This window comes from Trichoderma aggressivum (genome assembly GCF_033847375.1).
Source record: "Trichoderma aggressivum f. europaeum strain CBS 100526 chromosome Unknown scaffold_006, whole genome shotgun sequence".
In the NCBI taxonomy this organism is placed as follows: Eukaryota; Fungi; Ascomycota; class Sordariomycetes; order Hypocreales; family Hypocreaceae; genus Trichoderma; species Trichoderma aggressivum.
The window spans coordinates 481,369-503,117 of NW_026946372.1; the positions used below are offsets into that span (position 1 = coordinate 481,369).

Sequence of the window (21,749 nt, forward strand, 5' to 3'; positions counted from 1 at the left end):
AAGTCATTGATGCCAACGAGCTGGAAGCGGCGCTTCAGGAAAGGGACCAATGGCAAGGAGTTTGGCCAGCAGTCCGTGTCATGGACTTTCATGATGGGAAAATAAGTAATTACACAACACTTCAACTCTTGAGGCACAGTTGAAGTTGACTAATTCAGCAATTGATCGTGCCTTTGAACTTGCTACCGAGCTAGAGTGTTTCTTGGTATGACAACCCATGCTTAAGAAGCTTTTCACTAACTAGAGCTATAGAAAGAGAAACCACAAGCACAACTACGGTTAATGTCAGTCTTCCTTTCACAGTCGTGCTCTTTATGGTTACAGGTAGTAACGCGAATCCACAGTCTGTTAGAAACTCGTCAAGTCACCCCTAGTAATAAAAGCCCTAGGCAGGGCGAGATTATTTCCGCTGCCATCAATCCAGCAATGCTAAGATGTCTCCGAAAGCACGCAGGGCTATTCAACACTTTCATTGAGGCAACTTGCGGCATCGGACACTGGTACTCAGCAAAGCACATGTGTTACAGTGATGATTACAAAGAACAGCAATACAAAAAGGATTTTGGTACTTCAATGCTCGTGATATAAACAGTCCGTTGCAATAGCTAATGCGACTTAGACATTTTCTACGAATACATCCCTCAAGAGAAGAAGCACTCATGCACTCAGCTCTCAATAGCCGAAAGCTCAGCCACATATTTCTTCCTTGACCTTCCCGGATCGGTACTTGCGCGGTTTCTCGGAGATGTGGCCATTGATGCTAAACTCTCGACGCGCTTCTTTTACATCGATACCTTGATTGCGGACGAGGCAATGAGGACATGGCAGAAAGACATTGCCTTGAAGCGCACGGAGCTAAAATCACTAGTAAGATTCTATTCGGGATAATAGCTTCTATGAATCGCATGCTTATAAACTCCAGGACAAAACAGTCGACCATTCAGAGGTTAACGACCAATCTATCCATGAGTTGCATGCCCTAGCTCGGGAGTGGCATATACTAGCACGGAATCTGTCCGACTACTCTGCCCTTCTAAAGTTCTTCAAGGCTTCGTCGTCAAGATATTATGCGATTACAACTACCTGCCCGAGTCTATCGGCGCGAGATAATGTGACATTGAACGGTACCCTCGAATATTTGGATTCGAGTTGCCAGTCACTGACGTACTTAATCTCCGACTATAGCGGTCGAACCAAAACACGGATTGACCTGGTAAGGCATGTTAGAACAATAAACCTGACCTTACTTACTGACAGAGAAATCAGATGTACCATCTTGCCAACCAAGCAGAGAGTCAATCCACCCGGGAGCTCGCCGAACTAGCACGGCAAGACAGCGCTGCGATGCTCACCATTGCAGCAGTCACTCTATTATTCCTCCCCGGCACGTTTATTGCGGTGAGAATGCCATCACCTTTCACATTCTTTTCAGTATGAAGGCTAACTGTCTACATCCAGGCGATATTAAGCACCCCAATTTTCAATTTTGCGGATGGAGAGATGCAAGTTTATAGAAAGTGGTGGCTATTCCCCGTCACTGTAGCCCCGTTTACTATTCTTGTATTCATTGTCTGGTTCGCTTGGCTGGGCCATAAGCGTGCGAAATGGGACAACAAATAGATTATCTAAATACTTCCGGATCGAAATAATCATGGATTCAACGTAAGTATCTAGTCGAATAGTTGAGATTTGTTTAGCTTCAATCAATTAACAGCATAATCCCAATGTCCGAGTGACAACTCTCACTGATACATCTATTTCTCCTATTCCATGTATTTAAATCGTGCGATATGCTCTTGCAGTCTAAGCACCAAATCAAGAAATCTAGGACCAACAACGTCTGCTCCGGCTTAACTCAGGTAACATAATGCACAGACACACTGATGGCACTAGGAAAAACATTATTCAAGTTCCTTTACTCCCATCGATAGACTCCATCGTCATAGGACACGCGGTGACGACGGGTATTCGACCGGCTCCGATCACTCATGCGCTGGCGCAGGCGCCGGCGCTGTGCCTCTTCTTCATCTTCTTCCTCTTTGCGTGCCCGGTGACTGCTCTCGTCCACGATAATGGGTCGCCGCTGCTCACGGCGTGGGTGAGGTGCCCTCATGTCTCCTTCTGCGTATTTGTCGACCATCTGATGACTGCTCTCGTCCACGATAATGGGTCGCCGCTGCTCACGGCGCGGGTGAGGTGCCCTCATGTCTCCTTCTGCGTATTTGTCGACCATCTGGTGACTGCTCTCGTCCACGATAATAGGTCGCCGCCTATCCATGCGCTGGCGCAGGCGCTGACGCTGTGCCTCTTCTTCATCTTCGTTCTTGTCGATAGGTCGCCGCTTCTCGCGGCGCGGGTGAGGAGGTGCCTCCATGTCTTTTTCTTCTTCTCCATCGCGCGCCCGATGGCCACTATAGACCATCGCGACCGGATGAGCTTTTCGAATCGTTGGCTCCCCCGAGATCAACACAGGGGGAGGGGCCTGCGGAATGGGAGGCAGCACGGGCTGGCCCTTCTCAGTCTCAGCATTGGCCTTGGCGAGATTATCAAAATCCACGTGGCCAACTCTCTTGAGCTGGGGACTGAAGTCCTCCTCTCTCTCTATGCTTTCCACTATGCTCTCATCCTCTCTCTTTATAGTTTCCTCTGGGCTCTCATCCTGAGAAGCCAATGTGTCGCCATACACAGCCGGCTTCGCGGCAGTTGGTCTCTTTCCCAAAATCCGAATGTCCATCAATGCAACATCGTCGTTTTCAAGCTCCATTTCAACCCTAAAGGTGCCTAGCCCAAGGCTTTTGGGGAGACCCGGTTTAACGATATAATGTTCATTCAGTGACAAGCTGCTACTAGCATGAGACATCCGGCTGAGTGAGACAGGCACATCCGACTTGTTCCAGAAGGCAATACTATCACGAGCTGGACTAAGAGAGTAGAGCTCACACCATAACGGCGGCCGTGATAAGTCATCTCCAATAGACTCAGGTATCCTAATTGTGCATTTAGCGTCTATCAAATCCTGAGTTATAGCCAGGACCTTATGTTTAGGGCTATCTGGGGAAGCCCCATCAGCACGGAGTGCTAGCCATTTGTCACTGTTGCCAGAGTTCAAGCGCAAATCGGGAAGCCCAGGAAGAGGCCGGACAAGGATACGGACACCGTTTCTGTAATGTTGATCGGTGACTTGCAAAGCCTCGAGCGGAACAGCCTCAATATCTGATTGGGAGAAAGGCTCAGCCTCCTGCTCCTCAAGTCTGGTGGCCACATCATATGTCAGTGCGGATTCTGTGCATATTCCTAACCTGAAGACCTACATTTGACTCTTCAAAGCCGCCAGGTGTGTTCGATAAGCCGCAATTTTCTCGCAAAACGCCAAGCTATAAGCGAGAGGGATGCGATCTTCAGTTTGTAGAAGGCGTCGCAAGTCGACTAAAGTGGACAGAAGGTCCTCATGTAGATTGGAAAGCGAGCGAAAATGTATTTCTAGACAATCAAAACGATTCAATTTTATAAAATTCCAATCTAATCAAAGGATGGAACAACTTACGATTATTATTTATGCCGTCTTTGACTTGACGCCGGCTAAACGAGTAGAAATCCCGCTGGAGGAGGGATAAAGCTTCCCAGCATTTGCCCAATCCATGGGACAACATAGAAATATGTAACTGCGTCACGTAGCTGTTGAGCTGAACTTCGATTGTTTTGAAGATTGCTTCAGGCTTTTCTGCATCTTCATTCGACGGCTGAGGGCTTTTAGGGACAGGACTGCCAACTGGAGTATTCAGCATAGGCTGATCGCGTTCGCAGGACGGATCTCGGGAGCCAAACGGCGGCGCATCAGTACCCTTATGGGCAACTTCAATCCTTTGGATATCTTCTGGGTGTATCTCGTTGTTCATCCTAACGTCTGCATTAGAGTTGTCATAAGGGCTCTTGTACTCCTCTTTGGCATCCTCATCAGGCGGTGTGTCGATAGCAACCACTTGATCGGCTGATTGCTGCCATCTGTCCACCACCGATTCGTCAGGGGAGTGTTTGCGAGACGATATCTCATCGGAAGCATTCTTTTGCGCCATCATGGACTCGCGATAAGACTTGGCGGCTTCCAAAACTATGTCCGTACCAGAAGGCGAACTTCCCCGCCCGGTAACGACTTCAGCCTGTGAGGCATAGGGAGCAAGGTATTTCTCTACCCGGTGCGCGTATGCCTCCTCTTGTTCATCGTCTCGGTGCGGAATTTGAACTCGAAAAGAAAGGTCGTTCGAACCATCGGGAAGACGGAGACTAATAATATCTCCCGAGCTTAACCCCTGTGAAATAGGCCGCTTTTCAGAGGATTTTGAGTGAAAAGTCAGAAGGTTTTGGTTGATGAAAGTGCCGTTAGTGGACATGTCTTCAATCATCACCATGCCGTACTTAGTGACGTATATACGGAAATGTATGTTGCTGATTCTCCGCAGCGGATCATTAACGAAGGCAACATCACACCTGAGAGGATGTCTTCCAAAGGAAAAACCAGCTGCAGGGTTTTTGGTTTGGCTCGACAGCCGTAGTAAAATGGCGTGGTCGCCATGGCTCGTGGTATCAGGCTCGAAGAGGCTCGGGTGATCCTCTAGATCTTTGTTGGCTATAAAACTGTCAACCTCGTCCTTGCCAAAACTGTCAACCTCGTTCTTACTGATGATGTATGGCGATCCGTTCATGGCCAACTGCTGGACCTCGTTGCCAGCAATCTCTGAGTGCGGATACAGCACGCAGATAATATCCGAGATGCCCACCAAGTCGCTTCGCCAAGACTGGTAGGCTCCAGACTCAATGACCGTGTTTAAAAATTCATCATCCTTGGCTTCGAGGTCATCATATTGCCTTGGGACGAAGTCAAGATCCAAGTCCGTGTCAGGAACTGGGATACTTGCGTCTGCGATGTCATTATCCATGTCTTCGTCTAGTTCCATAACACCCTCCGCCTGTTTCCCGTCGTTTCCATCCTCTCCATCTTTCATCACGACGTCTGCCTCGGAGTCGATGTGAGATAGTTTTCCCAGATCGGTGCCGCCAATTGAGGCGCTGTTTCCTTCATCGATATTGACGGAATCACTCTTGGCGCCATCATCCAGGTCCTCATCATCATGCTGCAAGGCTGCGGCGAAGCGTAGGGTTAAAAGCATCAGCACTTGTAAATGTACCGCAACATGCCGAGCTACAGCCTTGGAACGGTCTTTGTTGCGCTGTCTTTTATTCTGATGAGAACTCATGTCGTCTGAGTCGGAAGAGGTGTCAGAGAGGTCCAAATCTGGGCCGTGAGAATTGGGACTTGTCATTTCCAAAGTCTTCCTGGCACTTTTGCTAGCTTCTTGCTTGGGCTGCCCTTTTCGTCGTTTGGGGAACATCGGCTCGCCAGTGTTCCCTTTTTCTTGCACTTCAAAACAGCAAAGAAGACAGTCGTCTGAAGCTCTCGGCTCTTCTGTTTTGCTCTGTCGTGAAATGGCTTGGAGTTGCGCGTTTGTGAAATCGCTACCATGAGATTCTTCCAAGTGAGAATACAAGGCTTGCGGGCTGCTGTAGACGTCTTGGTTGAATTCGCAAACGGTGCACACCCAGCTAGATGTCAGGTAAATTTGCTGATGCCATCGCGAGTCGTGCAGTTCCATGTGCGTGAACCATTCGTCGAAAGTAGGGTAAGCCGGGTGCGCTTCGGTGCATCCCTCCGAGAGACATATGTAAGGCTTGAGGTCTCGATCTATGTGTTGGCTGAGAACAATTTAGCATCTTTCATCTCGAATATGTGAGAATGGCTACATACCGCCATTCACTTTCAGATAGCGTTTTTTTACTAAGTGGTTCAGAACACCAGTGGCAGGTAAAAATGCTACTGCCCTTGTCGGTTGCGGGCAGTCGCGGATAGTTGCCTTGGTTTACCTGAATTGACGATGTTTTGTGAAACCTTGTCGATGCCTCGTCTGGTGGTCTGAGACGATTTCTGATCTGATACATATTGACGCTAGACAAATCAGATAAAGACGGTGCAGCAGATGGTCGTAAAAGGTGAGCTAGAACTGGATTCTTGGGCATCATCGGCAGCCGGACGACGGGGTTGCTTGACTGTGTCTCTTTATTTGGTACTTCGTGGATGGGTGACAACCCTATGCGTCGTTCTCGACGGGTCTCAAGTTTCTTATGGCGAGAACCGAAGAATAGCATCCTCGCATACCTATCCGTCATTGATTTGCTGAGATAGTCTTTGAGAGACTGATGGGCCCCTGGGTATAAAGCTTGCACGGCGTTGGCACATAGAAACGCAAATGAGCTTAGATCGAGGCCCGCGGCGAATTTCTTGGCTCTGGCATCGAACTTGCCACGACCTGACTGGCGAATGGTAACTCCTAGACGATTCAGTCGAGTGAGGGTATCGTCTATCGATTTCAGAGCTGCCGTTGGAACCCCCTCTCCCTCTCCTTGGCTAGACGTATCGGCCGTGCATTGCTGCAGGCTGCGACGGAGGACATCCAGCAACCGAGCAACGAGATCTTGAAGATCCGGATGGTTTTGGAGCCTTGTGTCTAGGCATTGGCTCTTCCGAGCAAAAACGCCGAGATGAGCTGCCCATACTGCGAAGCGTTGTTGAAACTCGGCGCATAGTTGAGCAGTTGCGACTTCGGACTGCGTCTTCTGAAAGGCTTCTTGCAGCTGGTAGAAGAGACCTTCACACTCATAAGCTAGATTGTAGAGGAGGTCTTCGCCCTCGGAAGTAACTGGCATGCTGCTGTGAATTTCATGTCATGCATCGCATGCTTGATGGTTACCTGAAGACGAGTTGAGGCTGTTGTTTGCCTAGCAGTAGCAGTGGGAGCAACACCCATGCATGCTAAAGCGGGGAAGGAAAAGATGTGACGCTGCGGCCCCCAATCTTGAGCGTTTTGAGGCGAGGCGATCGTCAAGGGTACATGTACCTACATTACCTGTACATGTACCTGTAAGCCCGGTCACGGGTCATCCGTTATGAACCTGAAGGATTCGACACCACTACATGTACCAACCACGAACTGCCATCTCCACTGTCCTATCGCTGAGCCTCATCTCCTCCGCATGTCACTCAGGCCATCAACTCGAGTCCTCAATACTCCATCTCTGAGATGCCATATCTCATTGAGCTGAACGAATGGCGCCTACTCCGAGGCATAGGCTCTCTCCTAGACCACCGGAAAGCGCCATATGTTCACATGCAGTCGAGGCCGTTCAACGATTCGAGAGATCCCAACGCCGACTTATTCGAGGTTGAGCTTCGGCGCACATTCATGGTCCAGGAGTTCCCTCGGAATCTAACTTCAAGGGAGTTTGATAGGTGCCAAGCAAGTTTGGAGAGCCTCTGCTTGCTATTAGATAGACTTGTGCTGGACAGTGTTGTGTCCATCAGCCCTGTGTGGTCTCGAAGCCATGATCATCAAAGGCCTTTCTCTCGTTTGCGAGCGATAACTGCATTTTTAGAGTCGACATCCGAAACAGTTGATCTGGCGATTGGTGCCAACAGAACCCTCTTCCAACTTCCCAACGGTGCCGAACTTGGCAGGTGTCTGCAGATTGTCACAGAATGCAACGATACCCTCAGCAGATTGACTGCGTCAGCACCCCAAGAGCCAACTATTCAGCCTCTCCAAAAACAGCAAAAGAAGCGGATGTGGAAGAAGGCTAGAATACGAAACCGGTCCACGTTTGTTCTTGGGACTCTGTTCGAACACTTTAGATGTGGAACATCGCACGAGGTATTATTGAAGCTCACCGAGGACCCCGACGAGAATTCGGTTTTGCCAAGCTTGCAGCTTATGCTCTCGCCATGTCCAGAGCTGGAATTATGGCAGGAGGTGCAGTGCGAGTCTGTTAATCTGTATGTACACCCGATCCTATATTTTCTTCAATACTCGCACACTTGCTTCTTTGCCTACGTGTCAACTCACCAAACATTCAGAGGTGAAACTTCAATCTCTCGTATTCCCGATATCTGTACAGACATCCGACAGCATACCGGCGAAGGAAAGGCATTAATGCTTCTTATTGAGAAATATGGGATATTCGGTGCCTGGGCAAACCCTACCTCCTCCGGGCCGGACCCCTCATCCAAGGAGTCTCTCGACCAGCTCATCGAGAAGGGAGCATTTAAGCCTCTCGATCTCCAGGCATTAATTCATGGGGCGTCACAGCAGAATTTTAGCACAAAGGATAAGCGAGCACTGGCCGTCAAGCTTGGATTTTGCCTCATGGATTTCTTCGACGCCGACATCACCTCGAAAAGGATCTATTTCTTGAATGCTTCGAAGCCAGGTCCCAAAGAAGAGCTGCCCTACTTGGCATTTGGCTCGAAGCTTCCGGCGACAGCCGACCCGTATAGCTTCCGAATGGGCCACCCTGCACTGCTTTCCTTTGCAAAGCTCCTGTTGGAGATTGACTTTGGCCAATGTATCGATCTGGAGATTAGTCCCTACAATAGCCAGAATCAACTCACCTGGGCTAAACTCGTGAGCTACGTGGACCGTCTCGAAGAGGATAGAAGCGACTCATATCTCGAAGCCATTAGGGCTTGCCTCCACGTACATCGCAAGATAGCCGAGAAATTGAGATCTCGTGACCTTGACAGCAAGGGTGCAGACTCGAAAATACGGAAAACGCTCTACAAGGAAGTTGTTCACAAACTCGAGCTCGGGCTTGCAGAGTCTATTCCCAGGCCTGCCCACAAACGACAGAGGTCAGAGTCGCCGCCCGCGTCTGATCACCGCAACAGGGCTCGAACCGATCGCTCCTGGAAAATGGCCGCACGATCTTTGGAATCTCAGCCCTCTACAGAGCCCTTTGCAGGAGGGTTCAAGAGGCGGCGTACCCCGGAGCAGCATAGCTGGTCATCTCGCGCTGTCTCTGAGTCGGCTCCCAGTGAAAACAGCAGCTTATCCGATCTCAGTATGACACATTCCGAAACCTCTTTTTGTAGCTCTCGACCCAGCTCTCGCGAAGGCTTCCAGATCGCCCTGATCTGCGCGCTACGGGTCGAATTCGACGCTGTCGAGGCTCTGTTCGATGAGTATTACGAACAGGACTTTTCATACCGGAAAGCGCTATGGGATCCCAATGCTTATACAACCGGGAAAATGTGCGGCCACGATGTTGTCTTGGCCTTTATGCCGGGTATGGGCAAGGTGAACTCGGCGAGCGTGGCAGCCGGGTTCCGTGCCAGCTTTCCTGGAATTAGGCTTGGCTTAGTTGTGGGCATCTGCGGAGGCGTGCCAGTCGGGACAGATGACGAAAAAGAGGTCCTCCTCGGTGACGTTATCATCAGCACGGCACTGGTCCAGTTCGACTTTGGGCGGCAATATGCGAACAAGGCTGTGAGAAGGGATACCCTACAAGACAATCTAGGTCGGCCAAATGCAGAGATTCGGGCGTTTCTCACGAAACTATCGGGATCAAGAGGTCGTAAAACGCTGAGAGACAAAACGTCTCTCCACCTTGAAGAGCTCTGCGATAAAGATGGCTTCAAGCAGTCTTCGTATCCAACAGAGGACGACAAGCTATATCTGTCTACGTATCGTCACAAACATCAAGACGGTTCTTGCGCCATTTGTGCCAACGGCAATGGCCCGGACGATGATGTCTGCGAGGCCGCACTGGAGTCAACTTGTGAGGAACTTGATTGTCAGGATAGCGAATTGGTTCGCCGAGCTCGCGTCGACAAGGCAAGAGGTGTTGGTGACTTCAGATACACATCTGCTGCAGAGATGCTTGAAGCACGGAAACCTGTGATCCATTTTGGCGTCATTGTATCAGGAGACTCGGTCATGAAGTCCGGACAGCATCGCGACGAAATTGCTTCCCGCGAGAAAGCCATTGCGTTTGAGATGGAAGGGGCTGGTGTTTGGGAAAGCTTCCCAACGGTTGTGATTAAGAGCGTGTGTGACTATGCGGATAGTCATAAGAACAAGAGGTGGCAGAGATATGCTGCCGCAACGGCCGCTGCGTGCATGAAGGCATTTATGGGAGAATGGAGGCCGGCTCGGTAGCACAAGTTATGATATCTACAGGTAGTTGTATAAAACTTGCTAGACTGGATTGCCTTACTTACCTCTCCTAGAATACCTGTTTCCTCATGATGTGGCTGTTGTACAGTTTTGTTTATGATTTGCCTCCCGGGTATCCTTACCGCAGGGACATGATGATGCCCTCTTCCCCCTTGAGTCAGGAAACAAAGATACTCCGCACTCATCACATGAAGCAAGGCATGGATCACGTAAGAAAACGTCTGTCTTGGATTCATTCTACGCGGAGCACAAATGGAGCCACAGTCGGATCGATCGATGTTTGGCCCATGAAGTCATCGACATTCAGACATGGAGGTTTCACCCACAGATCGCAGGCGGCTCAGCGCACAAACAGCTTTAGCCGAGCTGATCTGTCTGTAGACGCGAGTTGCCGGGGAACAACGAGAAGGGAGAGTGGACCTGCTGTCGAGATTGAAGCTCCGCTAATCCACGTGGAGAAAGAGGCAGAGCTGAATGTTGGGACGATTCGATTGCGAGAGCAAAATTACGCAGGGGGACCTATGCTTGCTTGTCTACGTGTACATGCCTGGGTTGATTCATCTTCAAGGATTAGCAGTGTCTATTGTACCATGAATATTACTGACCAGAGCTGAAGAATGCCGAGGAAGCGAGGTGAGTGCTAAAGAAGAGCTTTGGGAAGGATCGTTTAGTCTTTGAGTGACACGTTTGTCTCGATATCGAGGCCGGCAACACACATGGTTGAAGACACTGATGTCATGTTGCTGCCCTACAATGACCACTGCCGAAACAAAACAAACAAAAAAGGGTTTAATCACAATGTACTCATCTCATCGACAACAACTCAATTGACCTGAACGGAACTGTGTCTTCCTGTGAGCAATTGCCCTTGCAGACGTCGGGTGCTTGGCGCAGAAGCTGCAGAAATCAGGCGGGTTTCGCACCCCCTGCCGGCGCCATCCGCAATCATCCCTGCTCGCCAAATTTGCGACGGTTAGGATATTTTTTTCTTCTTCTTTCCTGCGTGCTAGCGAGAGCGAGATTGGACGTTTGTTGATCGTCGGAGAAAGAACAGACACGGCAAGGCTGTTTCGAGTGAATGGTGATGTTCCTGACTACCTACCGATCCCACGGGTACTGGTGCGGTAGTTTGTGCATGTTGTTGCGTTTCGAGATTGGATAGGTGCTACTCGTGCGGTACCTGACATTATGCGAAATAATCAATGGCCGCGGCATCGACAGGGAGCAGCATAAGCTTCATGTACTGCACCGTAACGTACCGGTCTCGTATGTTCCATAATCCGGATAGCACTCGTAATACCCGATGGTGGAGCTGGGCCTCCAATACGAGTCGAGTTGCGGACTCGTACGTGTTTCTGGCCGGTAAACGGGAGCCGCAAAGGTCCGCTGAAGATTCGCTTGGATCTCTCGCGATGCACTGCAGATTCCCATCCGTTGAATCCACTCGAGCAGAAGCGCACGCATGCGTCTGTGGCACCTCACCTGAGGTTGATCGCATCGGGTTTCTTGTGCAGCGTCCACATTCAACCTCCATCAGCTTCTAGTTGGCTTGGGCATAAACTCTCACCACAGCTCGACCCCTTTCGTTTCCCACCTCAAACCGTTCCGATGGGCCAATGGAAGCGCTGTGCCTGCGCCTAGTCGACGCTAGACAGCCTCAGGACCTGCCTAATGCCGCCCGAACTAGCGGCGGTCCAGCACTATCGAGCGCTACAGCCGGTGCCTATTGGTGCTAAGGGCGCTACTCCAGATGTTCGTTGGCCTCGTTGGCCCGAGCTGCGCCGTGCTGGGAATCAAAACATTGAACCCAAGAGAGAAAAAAGAGCACCTCAGAGCCCGAAAACACCATCACCGCAACTTGTTCCAGCCATCTGCTCTTGCTACCCAAGTCCAACCAAGTCTTACCTGCAGCATCCACTTCCACTCGGCCTGGTTCTTGTTTATTTTGCTCTTGTTTCGCTTCTTCAATCTCCCTTTGTCTCTCTCTTTTTCCTTTGACACAACCGTCTTCATCTCTTCATCTTGGCCCTTGAATCGTTGGCGCTAGACCAGCATCTTGTCTCGCATCCTCGCTTGCTGCTCCACCTCGAGGCCACCCCCTCCCTACTAATATCCCACGCCCTAAGCTGCTCTGGGTCGCTTCGGCTGCCAGTTTCGTGTTTCCCCAAGGAAGCCGTTTCTTCGCCTCGCCTAAGGCCTCGAATCCCTCTTCTCTTCTCTTTTCCCTCGTCCGCAGGCCACTCTCCTTCTCCGTGCATTTTTCTTTTCTCGCCAAGCTTGCCCACGGGGTCGCTTCTCCCAGCGTCGACTCGCGTCTGACCTTGGAGCTGCCTGGGCGCGACACACAAAAAAAAAGATAAGAGAGGGAAAAAGAAGACAAGGGAAAAAAAAACAAGGTCGAGAATCGCCAGGTTCGAGGCGGTCGGAGCACCACGGAGCGACTTGGACCAGCAGCAGATACCGCCAAAACCGCTGCTTCGACTCACCGGCCTTCTGTCACCCCTTCCCGGGCATCAAGCTTCGCCATTGGGCCTTACCTTCTTTATTTTCTTCTTCTATTTTTTCCCTCGCCATTTCTAGCTTTCATTCATCGCTTCGACGGCAAACTGCGACTTCCTTCCTGGATCGTGGTTGTGTTGCTAGGCTTTATTTTTCTTCGTTTCTTGTATCCTGGTTGTTGCTCTTCTCTCGCCACGACTTTTCCCGACATCGCGTTAATCTAATCTTGCTCGACTTTGCACGACATTCATTCAATCGCTGCCTAGAATTTTAACTGCGTAGCTTTTTTCGGCTTTTTGGTTACCACGGTCGTTTCTTTTTGTTTTCAGCTTGCGTTATAGCATCTGGTTCCAGCAGCAGCAGCACCTTACGAAACTCGTATCTTCCTCATCTCGATACCACATTGGCGCCGCGACTCGCTCGCTCGACCTTATTTCGACTCTCTGCGATAGTTTTCGGGCTCTTTACATATCGAGACATAATTTCAGCTTTCCGCACGCTTAGAATTTGGGACTCATTGGGCATTCCTTGGCCACCGCTAGTTTCTCATTCGTCAAAATGGCCTGCGAGACAAGCCCGGCGAGGGCTCGTGGCCGTAATGGAGGATCACAGCCGAGACACAGACAATGGACGCTCAGGAATGCATCAATAGCCATGCTGTCAATACTTTCTGGCTCCGCTTCAGCACAAGACTGCATTTCCTTAAAGGGATCGACAGCATGCCCGGCCTTTCAAGCTGCTTCTATTTCCACCAACCAGTCATTAATCGATACTTTGTGAGCTGCTTGCCCCTGTCCAGATTCAGGTGATCAAGCTACTGACGCCCGCGTTACAGCTCATTCTTGCGATATGTTTCTGATAGAGAGACTTTTGACACTCAATTGTCTAGTTTTGTCAAAACCACCTATCTCCAAGACAAGTAGGCAACTCTTCCAGGTACAGCTCAGGTGTCCCATTGTACTTACCCGTGATTCCTTTAGATTCCAGTCGACGTTTGGCTGCCACAACATTAATTATACAAACCCCAGCGACATGTACGCACGCTACACGACTACTGTTATTTGCAGCTCCATCGTCCAAATGTCTGCGGCTGGCTGCGGCGTATCAGCACAAAACTCGCAACCCATTTGTGCCGAAACCTGCGCCGAGTACGCTCAGAGCGAAGCTTACATCACCGCCGACACAGCTCTATGCGGGAACCCTAATGGCGACCTAAATAAACTGATTCGAGCCGATTTCACCGTCTGTGCTCTCCCTGAACAGGCCCTTTCCGGCGGCTGCATCGTCGGCGTGGATAATGAGCCGGATAACTGTGGATTTGGTAACAGCACCATTGGTCTCTGCTCATACTGCGGTGCCGGCGGCATCAACTCCACGGATACCTGTTGCTACAGTGCCGGTGCGGAATCCCGGTGCAAAGGGGTTAAGCTGCCCGATATCACCGCCACCTTGACCTTTACCGCGCCCACTTCGACCTCGACACCGACAAGCTCCCCAGAGCCAGTTGCCAGCAGTGGCGGCAGCCACCTCAGCGGCGGTGCCATCGCCGGTATTGTGATTGGTGCCATTGCTGGAGTTGTCATTCTTGCTGCTCTCTTGTTCTTCTGCATTAGGATGATGAGGCGCAGACCAAGCAGCGCACAGGGCAGCATCTTCAACCAGCCTTCCCCGGCTCGCAAAGGACCTCCCATGAGCCAGGACGGCGCGGCACTTCCCCGAGGATACGAAATTCTTCCCGGCGGTCGTATCGCGCGCATGTCTGCTTTGGAGGGCCACTCGGGCAACTCTCCTTCCCGCCACGGCAGCTCTCCTTCCGGCCGCGCGGTGCCGTATGCCCCCAAGGCTGGAGATCGCATGTCCTCATCCGAATTTGGCGATACTCCCGAGCCCGAGACTCCCTATGCATCACTCCGCGGCCCACCGATGACGTCCAGGAGACAAGGCTCTCTATCCAGCAACTCAATGCTTGGAAGCGATGTCCCTGGTAGCCCCATTGGATTTTCATCTCCCGGCGGGCTGGCAAGTCAGCAGTCAGAGCAGTTGCCTTTCTTCAAAGACTACTATTCGCACGACGATATCCACCCCGGCGAAAAGGTTGCCGTCCTGTGGGCTTACCAGCCGAGGGCTCCGGATGAGTTTGCTCTGGAGCGTGGAGATATGCTCAAGGTCGTGGGCATCTGGGATGACGGTTGGGCGACGGGTCTCATGGTTAACCAGCGAGCGGAGGAATGGGAGGCCCGGAGACAGGCGCAGAGAGATAGTGGCGTATCGAGCTCGTCCGCTCCCAGAGACAGTTCGCCCCAGGGCCACGGCGACCTCAAGGCATTCCCCTTGGTGTGCGTCTGCCTGCCGGAGCACTGGAGGAAGACGATTGAGGGAGATGCTTCGACGGATACTGGAGCCAGCGGCCTTCATGGGACGCCTGTTTGACAATCCCCCCCGTCGTTTGATGATGCATAAAAATCCCGATCATCCCTCTTCTTCCCACCCATTCTCCTGATTCTGGAACGACAGGATATTTATCCCCTTCGACAAATGTTGCATCGCTACCTATATCAACCCACTCGATTACCATTCGGATGCACACATTCCTCTTGACGAAGTATATGAGAAGCGCCTTCACAATGTCCCCATTGTGGGATAGAGATTGCGCCGCGTTTTTGATACATTTGCAGACGTTTTATTTTTTAAAAATACCCCATTTCAGGAGCGACGAAGTTGATGTTTAATCGGAGACGAAGCTTGAGATGAAGCAACTCGCTTGATGTTTTTTTTAGCCAGATGTTGAGGATGGCGCGCAAGCGGAATCATTCTTGTCACTGGGCTGGGCTACATTTCTCTGAGCACGGAGTTGCGATGAAGCTGAAAGAGTTGGAACCGCATTTTACCGCTGATATAACACCGAGGTGTTGCGTATTACAGTACAGGCATGGACATACAAGGGGCGTCGTCTCAGATATACTTGCCTACTTAGTTCAGATAGCAAAAATGGCCTTTTCTTTGATGTGGACATTTTGCAAGTGTGAAAGGTGTGAGTGACGATTTTTTGTTTTTTATGATGCGATGTTTGGGAGGGATTGTGCTTTTTGTTGAATGTTTGTTTACTTGAGAATGTAAAATAGTATATGTGGAGTTTTGGGGTACCGTAACTTGAGTGCTCGTGGGCGGATCACGTTGATTAAATTGGAAATCTGATGTGCCGGTGACTTTTCGAGTGACCGAGCGTGACATTCCCAAGTGCCCAAGTGCATGTACTGGTACCCCGTAATCTTATCGGCCGTTCGAGGAGGGGCATTTGAGCTTCTCCCACCTCTACCTGTCTCACCTTGCACCTAAATTTCGACTTGATTCATCGCCAGCTTCACCTCACTTCTACCCCCTTTGTGGACTTCATTTCCAAGTTAAAGGCTGACTGTTTATTCTCCTCTGGCGCATACTCTTGCTCGTCTCACGAGTTTTCGTTTCCGTCCAATTCACGCGCAATGGACAGCGAGATGAAAGCTAGGGCCGAGGCGGCGGTGCCCAAATTCAAGCTTCTCAAGGTTCTCAACCAAGGTACGCATTGCTCACGTTCTTCTATTCGTTCACAGCTACACCACTTCAATCATTCCTCCGAGCCATACGTGTGACACTTTTTAAATGCGATACTAACTACCAAAAAAAAAAAAAGACCAGGCAGGCCGCCGCGTCTCTCTCCACGGCACAATCGACGACCAACCCGCCGTCATGGTCGTCGAGCGAGCCACGTTCCCCTCGTCAGAAGTCTACCTCGCCGGCCTGCCCTCGTCGCTCTCGCGCCTGCGGAATCTCGGCGCCAACGACATTTACGCGTGGAGCATGGCCAGGACGGGGCCCGTGGAAAACGAAGTCAAGCCCGATGGCGACAACGGCCACGAGAATGGCGTCGACTTCTTTGCCGACTTGAAGATCAACTTGATTTATCCGTGCACAGAGGCCCACGTCAAAAAGTACAGCAAGCAGGGCGTGCGGTTCGTCACGGAGACGCCCGAGATTTACAAGAATCATATCCGGCCGTTTATGCAGCAAAAGAGGGAGCAGGGGAGACTAAACTGGGTATTCAACATTATCGAGGGCAGGACCGAAGTGGAAGACGTAATCTACAGAACCAAGCTCGGCGAGGCCGGCGACGAAGGCTTCCTGCTGCTGCCGGACCTCAACTGGGACCGCAAGACGCTCGAGGGCTTGCACCTGCTGGCGCTGGTGGAGCGGCGGGACATTTGGTCGCTGCGGGATCTCAAGAAGAAGCACATTCCCTGGTTGGAGCACATCAAGGCCAAGGTCACCGGCGCCACGACCCAGACGTACCCGAGCATCGAGGAGAACCAGCTGAAGCTCTATGTTCACTATCAACCGACCTATTACCACTTTCATATACACATTGTTCATGTCGCGTTAGAGGCCGGGGCCACGCAAGCCACGGGCAAGGCCGTCGGCCTAGACAGCATCCTGGAGACATTAAAGGTGATGGGGGGAGACGACGAGGCGGGCATGGATGCGCTATCGATGAGCTACACGTTGGGCGAGGCGAGCGAGTTGTGGACGGACATCTATGAGCCGCTTAGGACGAGCGGGACAGCTTCTCGATAGCGAGAACGAGGTCGTTGACGCCAGGGCCGTTCGGGCAGTCCTTCCATTGATCGTCGTCGCGGATGCAGTAGACTTCGTTGTTGAGTCTGATGGTGCAGCTAATCGTCACGTTGGCCTAAAAGAAAGAAGAAATCGTTAGATTCATTGTCATGGCATCTTTTCCAACCATTCTCGCGATTCGTAAGGGGGGAAGCTCACCTCGGCAGACCGCTGGACGCTGTTTCGCAGCAGCTCTATGCCGTGGGCGGTCTCGTCGCGGGCGGCGCATTCGTTGAGCTTGTTGAAGTCGATGGCGTGCTCGAGGGCGCAGTCTTCGATGAGCGTGCGCTCGGGGATGAGGGGGTAGTCCTTGGTCAGGCACATGACGAAGCCCAGGTAGATCTTGGGGTCGGGATACAGCTCATGGGCGCAGAGTTCGATGATGTTGCCGATGCACTCGGAGGGACCGTGTTTGCAGTCGACGCCACCGTTGGCAGTGGGCCTGGGTGCCGGTGTGTTAGCAAGGATGCTAGATGACACGGATGTGGGAGAGCTAGCTGGGTTGACATACTTGCCAATGTACGAGAGCGTGAAATCGACCTTGTCGTGGACTTTTTGCATGACGGGCAAGATCAAGTTGCGGAGAGCGTGCTATAAAGAGAGAGATGATTAGAGAATGTAGGGCATAGGATGGTCGCGTCGAATCTTCGCATACCCTAGTATCAGGACACTTGCTGATGATGTGCGCTTCAAACGGGACGAGGCCAGTGACGCTGTTATCGTCATCCGTCGGCGCGAGAAAGTCGGCGGCCTGCTGCGGCAGAAAGGGCACTGCGACGGAGTGTGTCCAGAGGTGAAAGCCGACGAAGAAGCACATGACAACGAGCAGCAGCTCACGGGCGCGAGAACGCCTTGGAGATGCCATGATTTGCTGTTGATGTTGGTGCTGATGCTTCTCGTCCATGATGAGAGCCGCGGGATGGATGGCGGTCATGGGGGAGGGAGTTCAAGGGCGCGGTGTTTTGTTTCTGTCTGTCGGAACAGAGTGGAAACTCGATATATAGCTGGATGTAGATTAATATTATCTTGTTAGACAAGGAAATAAAAACGAAAATGATATCCAAAAATGATTAAAAAAAAAAAAAGAGTTGACGATGGCGATGATGCTTCTTTGGAAGCTCTTTGAGCTTTCGCGCGAAGATGCTGCGACGAGATTGGACGGAGGGCATAGCGTCATGGAGAGGAGCGGTTGCGTTGGTTGGGGAATGGCGCTAGGCCGAAAGGGGGGAGGACGCAGGGGTTTTGCCATTGTTGTGGAAGTACAAGTACTCGGGTACCGATGCACCGATGTACCGTGTCAGTGAGACTGAGGTTGGAGGATAAAGGCAAAAGAATCAATGGCACAGCATTTTACAGGTACAGGTAGGTGTTGAATGTCATTCATGGTGTACGACTTCGTGTTTGGTATTGATGCTTTTTGTCATGGCCGAAATCTATTTATAAACTACAGGTAGGTACTGGTAGTAGTAATGAGATAAGCAGTGATGCGGAGTACAAAGTGCTGTATCTCGGGACAATCACAACATCAGCCCAGCGCTATCTCTTAGCAGATCATAGGCACTGTAGCACCAAGGCAGCAGCAGCAGCACCTCAGTGATACGAGTTGAGTCCATGGCAATATGTTCGAAACAACAGGTACCGCTCGAAATAGGGCTTCGTCACGGTAGGTACTTTTTGAATCGTGCGAGGCCCGGCCCGGCCTATTTTAACCCCCAATGCAACAGAACCTTGAAACTACAGTAGCTGCGAACTGGTGGTCCTGAAGTGCTTCCAGAAGAGGCCCCAAGAGCCCCCAAGAGCCCCATCTCCAGCAAAGATTCGCCCGCAAAACCGCCGGCATCCCGCCCCAAGACCCAGCGAACAGGCCCCCCATAGGTTCCCCTCCAAAAAAAAAAAAAGGCCACTAAAAATCGATGCTACGTTCTGGCTGGCTTCCAACCTTTGCTCCATAACGCCTCCATCCCATTCACTGCCGGGTATATTTTTCTTGCTACTCGTATCTGCCCATCTCCATCCTATTCAGGGAGGTGAGCAACTTTGTCTTGCCTTTTGGATATCGGAGAATCTCACCGTCAAAGAGTCATCTGGCGTCTGTGTGTGGGTGTGGGTGTGCTGTTTTCTTGGTTTTTATACCCGGGTGGCTTCTTCTCTATCTCTCTCTGTCTCTTTTTTTTTGCGCCCTCCGCATGATATCATGAGATTCACTTGATAGCGTCTTTTCTTGCATTTTTCGCTGTTACATACAACGTCATGGCTCCTTACACGGATATCCACCGGTTCTTGGAGCCGCTGAGCATCGACGTCGATAGGTCGGAGGAGCTGTCGCGGAGGTTTCTGGACAACTTTAGGGATCTGGCTGCGAATTCGAGGGATCAGTTCTTGCCTACGCCGATATCTGAGTCCATCTTGAGGCCTATCGCTGAGCAAGGAGGTGGGCGGTGAGTGATTCCATTCCCTTTTATTTCCTCGAGTGCAGTTCAAGAGTATACTGCAAATCGAGTCATGTACGGCTTGGTGAGAGTCAACAGCATAGGGCTAATGAGTTTCATGACATCTAGGCACCTGGCAATAGACATGTGAGACCACCTGGCCTCGATCATAAGAGGATTCCATCAAGAGGGGGCTTTCGAGCCTTGGATTGTTCATACTAACCCCATATTGCTTAGAGGAGGGACAAATCTTCGAGTTGGCTTCGTCGAGCTGCACGGTGACGACCAAGATCCTGCATCACGTGTCCAGCGACCACTGGAGAAATCGTGGCCCATTGACAACCATCTCAAAAACGACAACGCACACAGCCTCTTTTCATGGATAGGAAGATGCATCGCCCATGTTGTGGACGAGGGCTGCAGAACATTCGACATTCCCAATGATGTGCCCCTGCCCTTGGGCGTCACTTTCAGCTTCCCCATGGAGCAGCGATCCGTCTCTCACGCCCTGTTGATGGACATGGGCAAGGGGTTCGCTCTGCCGTCTGGCATCGACTTGGGAGCTTACATCGAGAAAGGCTACGCAGATTCCGGACGGACTGAGCTGCCGCCGATCAAAGTCACCGCCATTGCAAACGACGCCGTATCGACGCTGGTGTCGTGCATCTTTAGCTACGGCGGCGCGGAGCATCGTCGAGCAGCCATGGCTCTGATTCTGGGGACTGGATCTAACGCTACGGTGCCCCTGAAGCTGGACCTGCTGCATCCTAGCAAACGCCCACAGACGGTGAGCCTTCTTCCTGGTGAGGAGGTTGCCGACGCAAAAATTGCAGTCAACACCGAGTGGAGCATCAAAGGCACATTGGCGCCCATGGCAGAGGTAAATCTAGTCACCAAATGGGACGATGTCTTATCTTTGCAGAACGAGAGGCCCGGGTTTCAGCCTCTGGAGTACATGACGGCAGGGAGATATCTAGGCGAGCTGGCACGAATCATCTTGGTCGATTATCTAGTCAACGAGTCCAAAGTAGCCATCGAGACACTGCCGAAGAAGCTGCTCGAAAAGGAGAGCCTGACGACGACGTTTTTAAGTCATTATAAGCCGCTACAGCCCCCATCTGCCCTGCTGGAGAAGTTGCGACAACAGATCCCCGAAGACGCCGACTCTTTGTTCGCGTGGACAGAAGACCTCGCTGTTGCACTGTACCACATTGCAAAGGCCATCGAAGTTCGGGCATCAGGCATTATCGCCGCCGCCATCGTCGCTCTGCTTACTCTTGCAGACGAGCTACCCGAGGATGCAAACGCAGGGGCAGGCGCAGATACGAGCTCCCCCATTCGTGAGCTCGGCGTAGGTTACACCGGTGGCTGCATAGTTCATTTCCAGGATTACCTGGCCGACTGCCAACAATTTCTAGACGAGCTGCTGGCGCGCAGATTCGGTGACAACGGACGTCTACGAGTCGTGTTGAGTCCTTGCCACGATGGCGGTGTTACGGGAGCGGGCATTTTGGTGGTTGCTGAAGCGTCGTCTAGCAGGAAGAAGTCGGAGGCATGAGTGATGCTCCTCTTTTCTTCTTCCTGCTCGTCTTTCTTTTTTAAAAACTCTTTGGTCTTTTTGTTGCGAAAGCACAGCGTAGATGAACGACTTAGATTACCGAGAGCCAGAGATGGATGTGGCTTCATGTTGTCATGACGGGATAGAATAGTGCGTGGAGCGAATCCAGGGCTTGATTGATGGGAGATGATGATGTTTAGAGGAGGTTGATATACCACCTTGTATACATGCATATATATATATATACGCTTGTGTCCATGATACACGATACATTGTGCCTATTAGACCGTTGAGCTATTGGCTCCTTACCTATAAGAGGATTCTGTGTAACTATATATCAGTCACCCCTGACGTTTGCTTACCGTAACGGCGGCATAGTAATGATGGAGCAGGGTATTGAATCACGGGGAATAGCTGATATGAAAAGCATATGGATTTACTATTAGATAAACGATAGACTAAAGTAAGCATAATTGGTTGCGAAAACGATGGACTGAAATACAAGGAGTTGCGAAAACAATAAACTGAAGTAAATACAATTAGTTGCGAAAACGAGAG

The 21,749-nt window shown here is 51.1% G+C and overlaps 7 protein-coding genes across 7 annotated transcripts; 5 read left to right on the forward strand and 2 right to left on the reverse strand.

The window, feature by feature from the left end:
* Window positions 1-516: 516 nt before the first annotated feature.
* Triagg1_2404 (uncharacterized protein) lies at window positions 517-1,620 on the forward strand (the record flags this gene model as incomplete). Its single annotated transcript, XM_062896582.1, has 5 exons — window positions 517-565; window positions 620-867; window positions 923-1,213; window positions 1,267-1,398; window positions 1,459-1,620. 5 exons carry the CDS (start codon window positions 517-519, stop codon window positions 1,618-1,620), a joined length of 882 nt encoding a protein of 293 aa, XP_062758616.1.
* Window positions 1,621-1,915: 295 nt separating this feature from the next.
* Triagg1_2405 (uncharacterized protein) lies at window positions 1,916-6,756 on the reverse strand (the record flags this gene model as incomplete). The annotated part of the gene is made up of 4 exons (XM_062896583.1): window positions 1,916-3,251; window positions 3,312-3,480; window positions 3,545-5,748; window positions 5,801-6,756. 4 exons carry the CDS (start codon window positions 6,754-6,756, stop codon window positions 1,916-1,918), a joined length of 4,665 nt encoding a protein of 1,554 aa, XP_062758617.1.
* Window positions 6,757-7,217: 461 nt separating this feature from the next.
* Triagg1_2406 (uncharacterized protein) lies at window positions 7,218-10,040 on the forward strand (the record flags this gene model as incomplete). The annotated part of the gene is made up of 1 exon (XM_062896584.1): window positions 7,218-10,040. The coding sequence occupies one exon, from the start codon at window positions 7,218-7,220 to the stop codon at window positions 10,038-10,040; it is 2,823 nt and encodes a 940-aa protein (XP_062758618.1).
* A 3,549-nt stretch (window positions 10,041-13,589) lies between these two features.
* On the forward strand, window positions 13,590-14,987 carry Triagg1_2407 (uncharacterized protein; the record flags this gene model as incomplete). The annotated part of the gene is made up of 1 exon (XM_062896585.1): window positions 13,590-14,987. One exon carries the CDS (start codon window positions 13,590-13,592, stop codon window positions 14,985-14,987), a length of 1,398 nt encoding a protein of 465 aa, XP_062758619.1.
* Window positions 14,988-16,039: 1,052 nt separating this feature from the next.
* On the forward strand, window positions 16,040-17,165 carry Triagg1_2408 (uncharacterized protein; the record flags this gene model as incomplete). Its single annotated transcript, XM_062896586.1, has 2 exons — window positions 16,040-16,112; window positions 16,228-17,165. 2 exons carry the CDS (start codon window positions 16,040-16,042, stop codon window positions 17,163-17,165), a joined length of 1,011 nt encoding a protein of 336 aa, XP_062758620.1.
* A 147-nt stretch (window positions 17,166-17,312) lies between these two features.
* On the reverse strand, window positions 17,313-18,138 carry Triagg1_2409 (uncharacterized protein; the record flags this gene model as incomplete). Its single annotated transcript, XM_062896588.1, has 2 exons — window positions 17,313-17,795; window positions 17,860-18,138. 2 exons carry the CDS (start codon window positions 18,136-18,138, stop codon window positions 17,313-17,315), a joined length of 762 nt encoding a protein of 253 aa, XP_062758621.1.
* A 1,316-nt stretch (window positions 18,139-19,454) lies between these two features.
* Triagg1_2410 (uncharacterized protein) lies at window positions 19,455-21,191 on the forward strand (the record flags this gene model as incomplete). Its single annotated transcript, XM_062896589.1, has 2 exons — window positions 19,455-19,642; window positions 19,871-21,191. 2 exons carry the CDS (start codon window positions 19,455-19,457, stop codon window positions 21,189-21,191), a joined length of 1,509 nt encoding a protein of 502 aa, XP_062758622.1.
* Window positions 21,192-21,749: the final 558 nt, after the last annotated feature.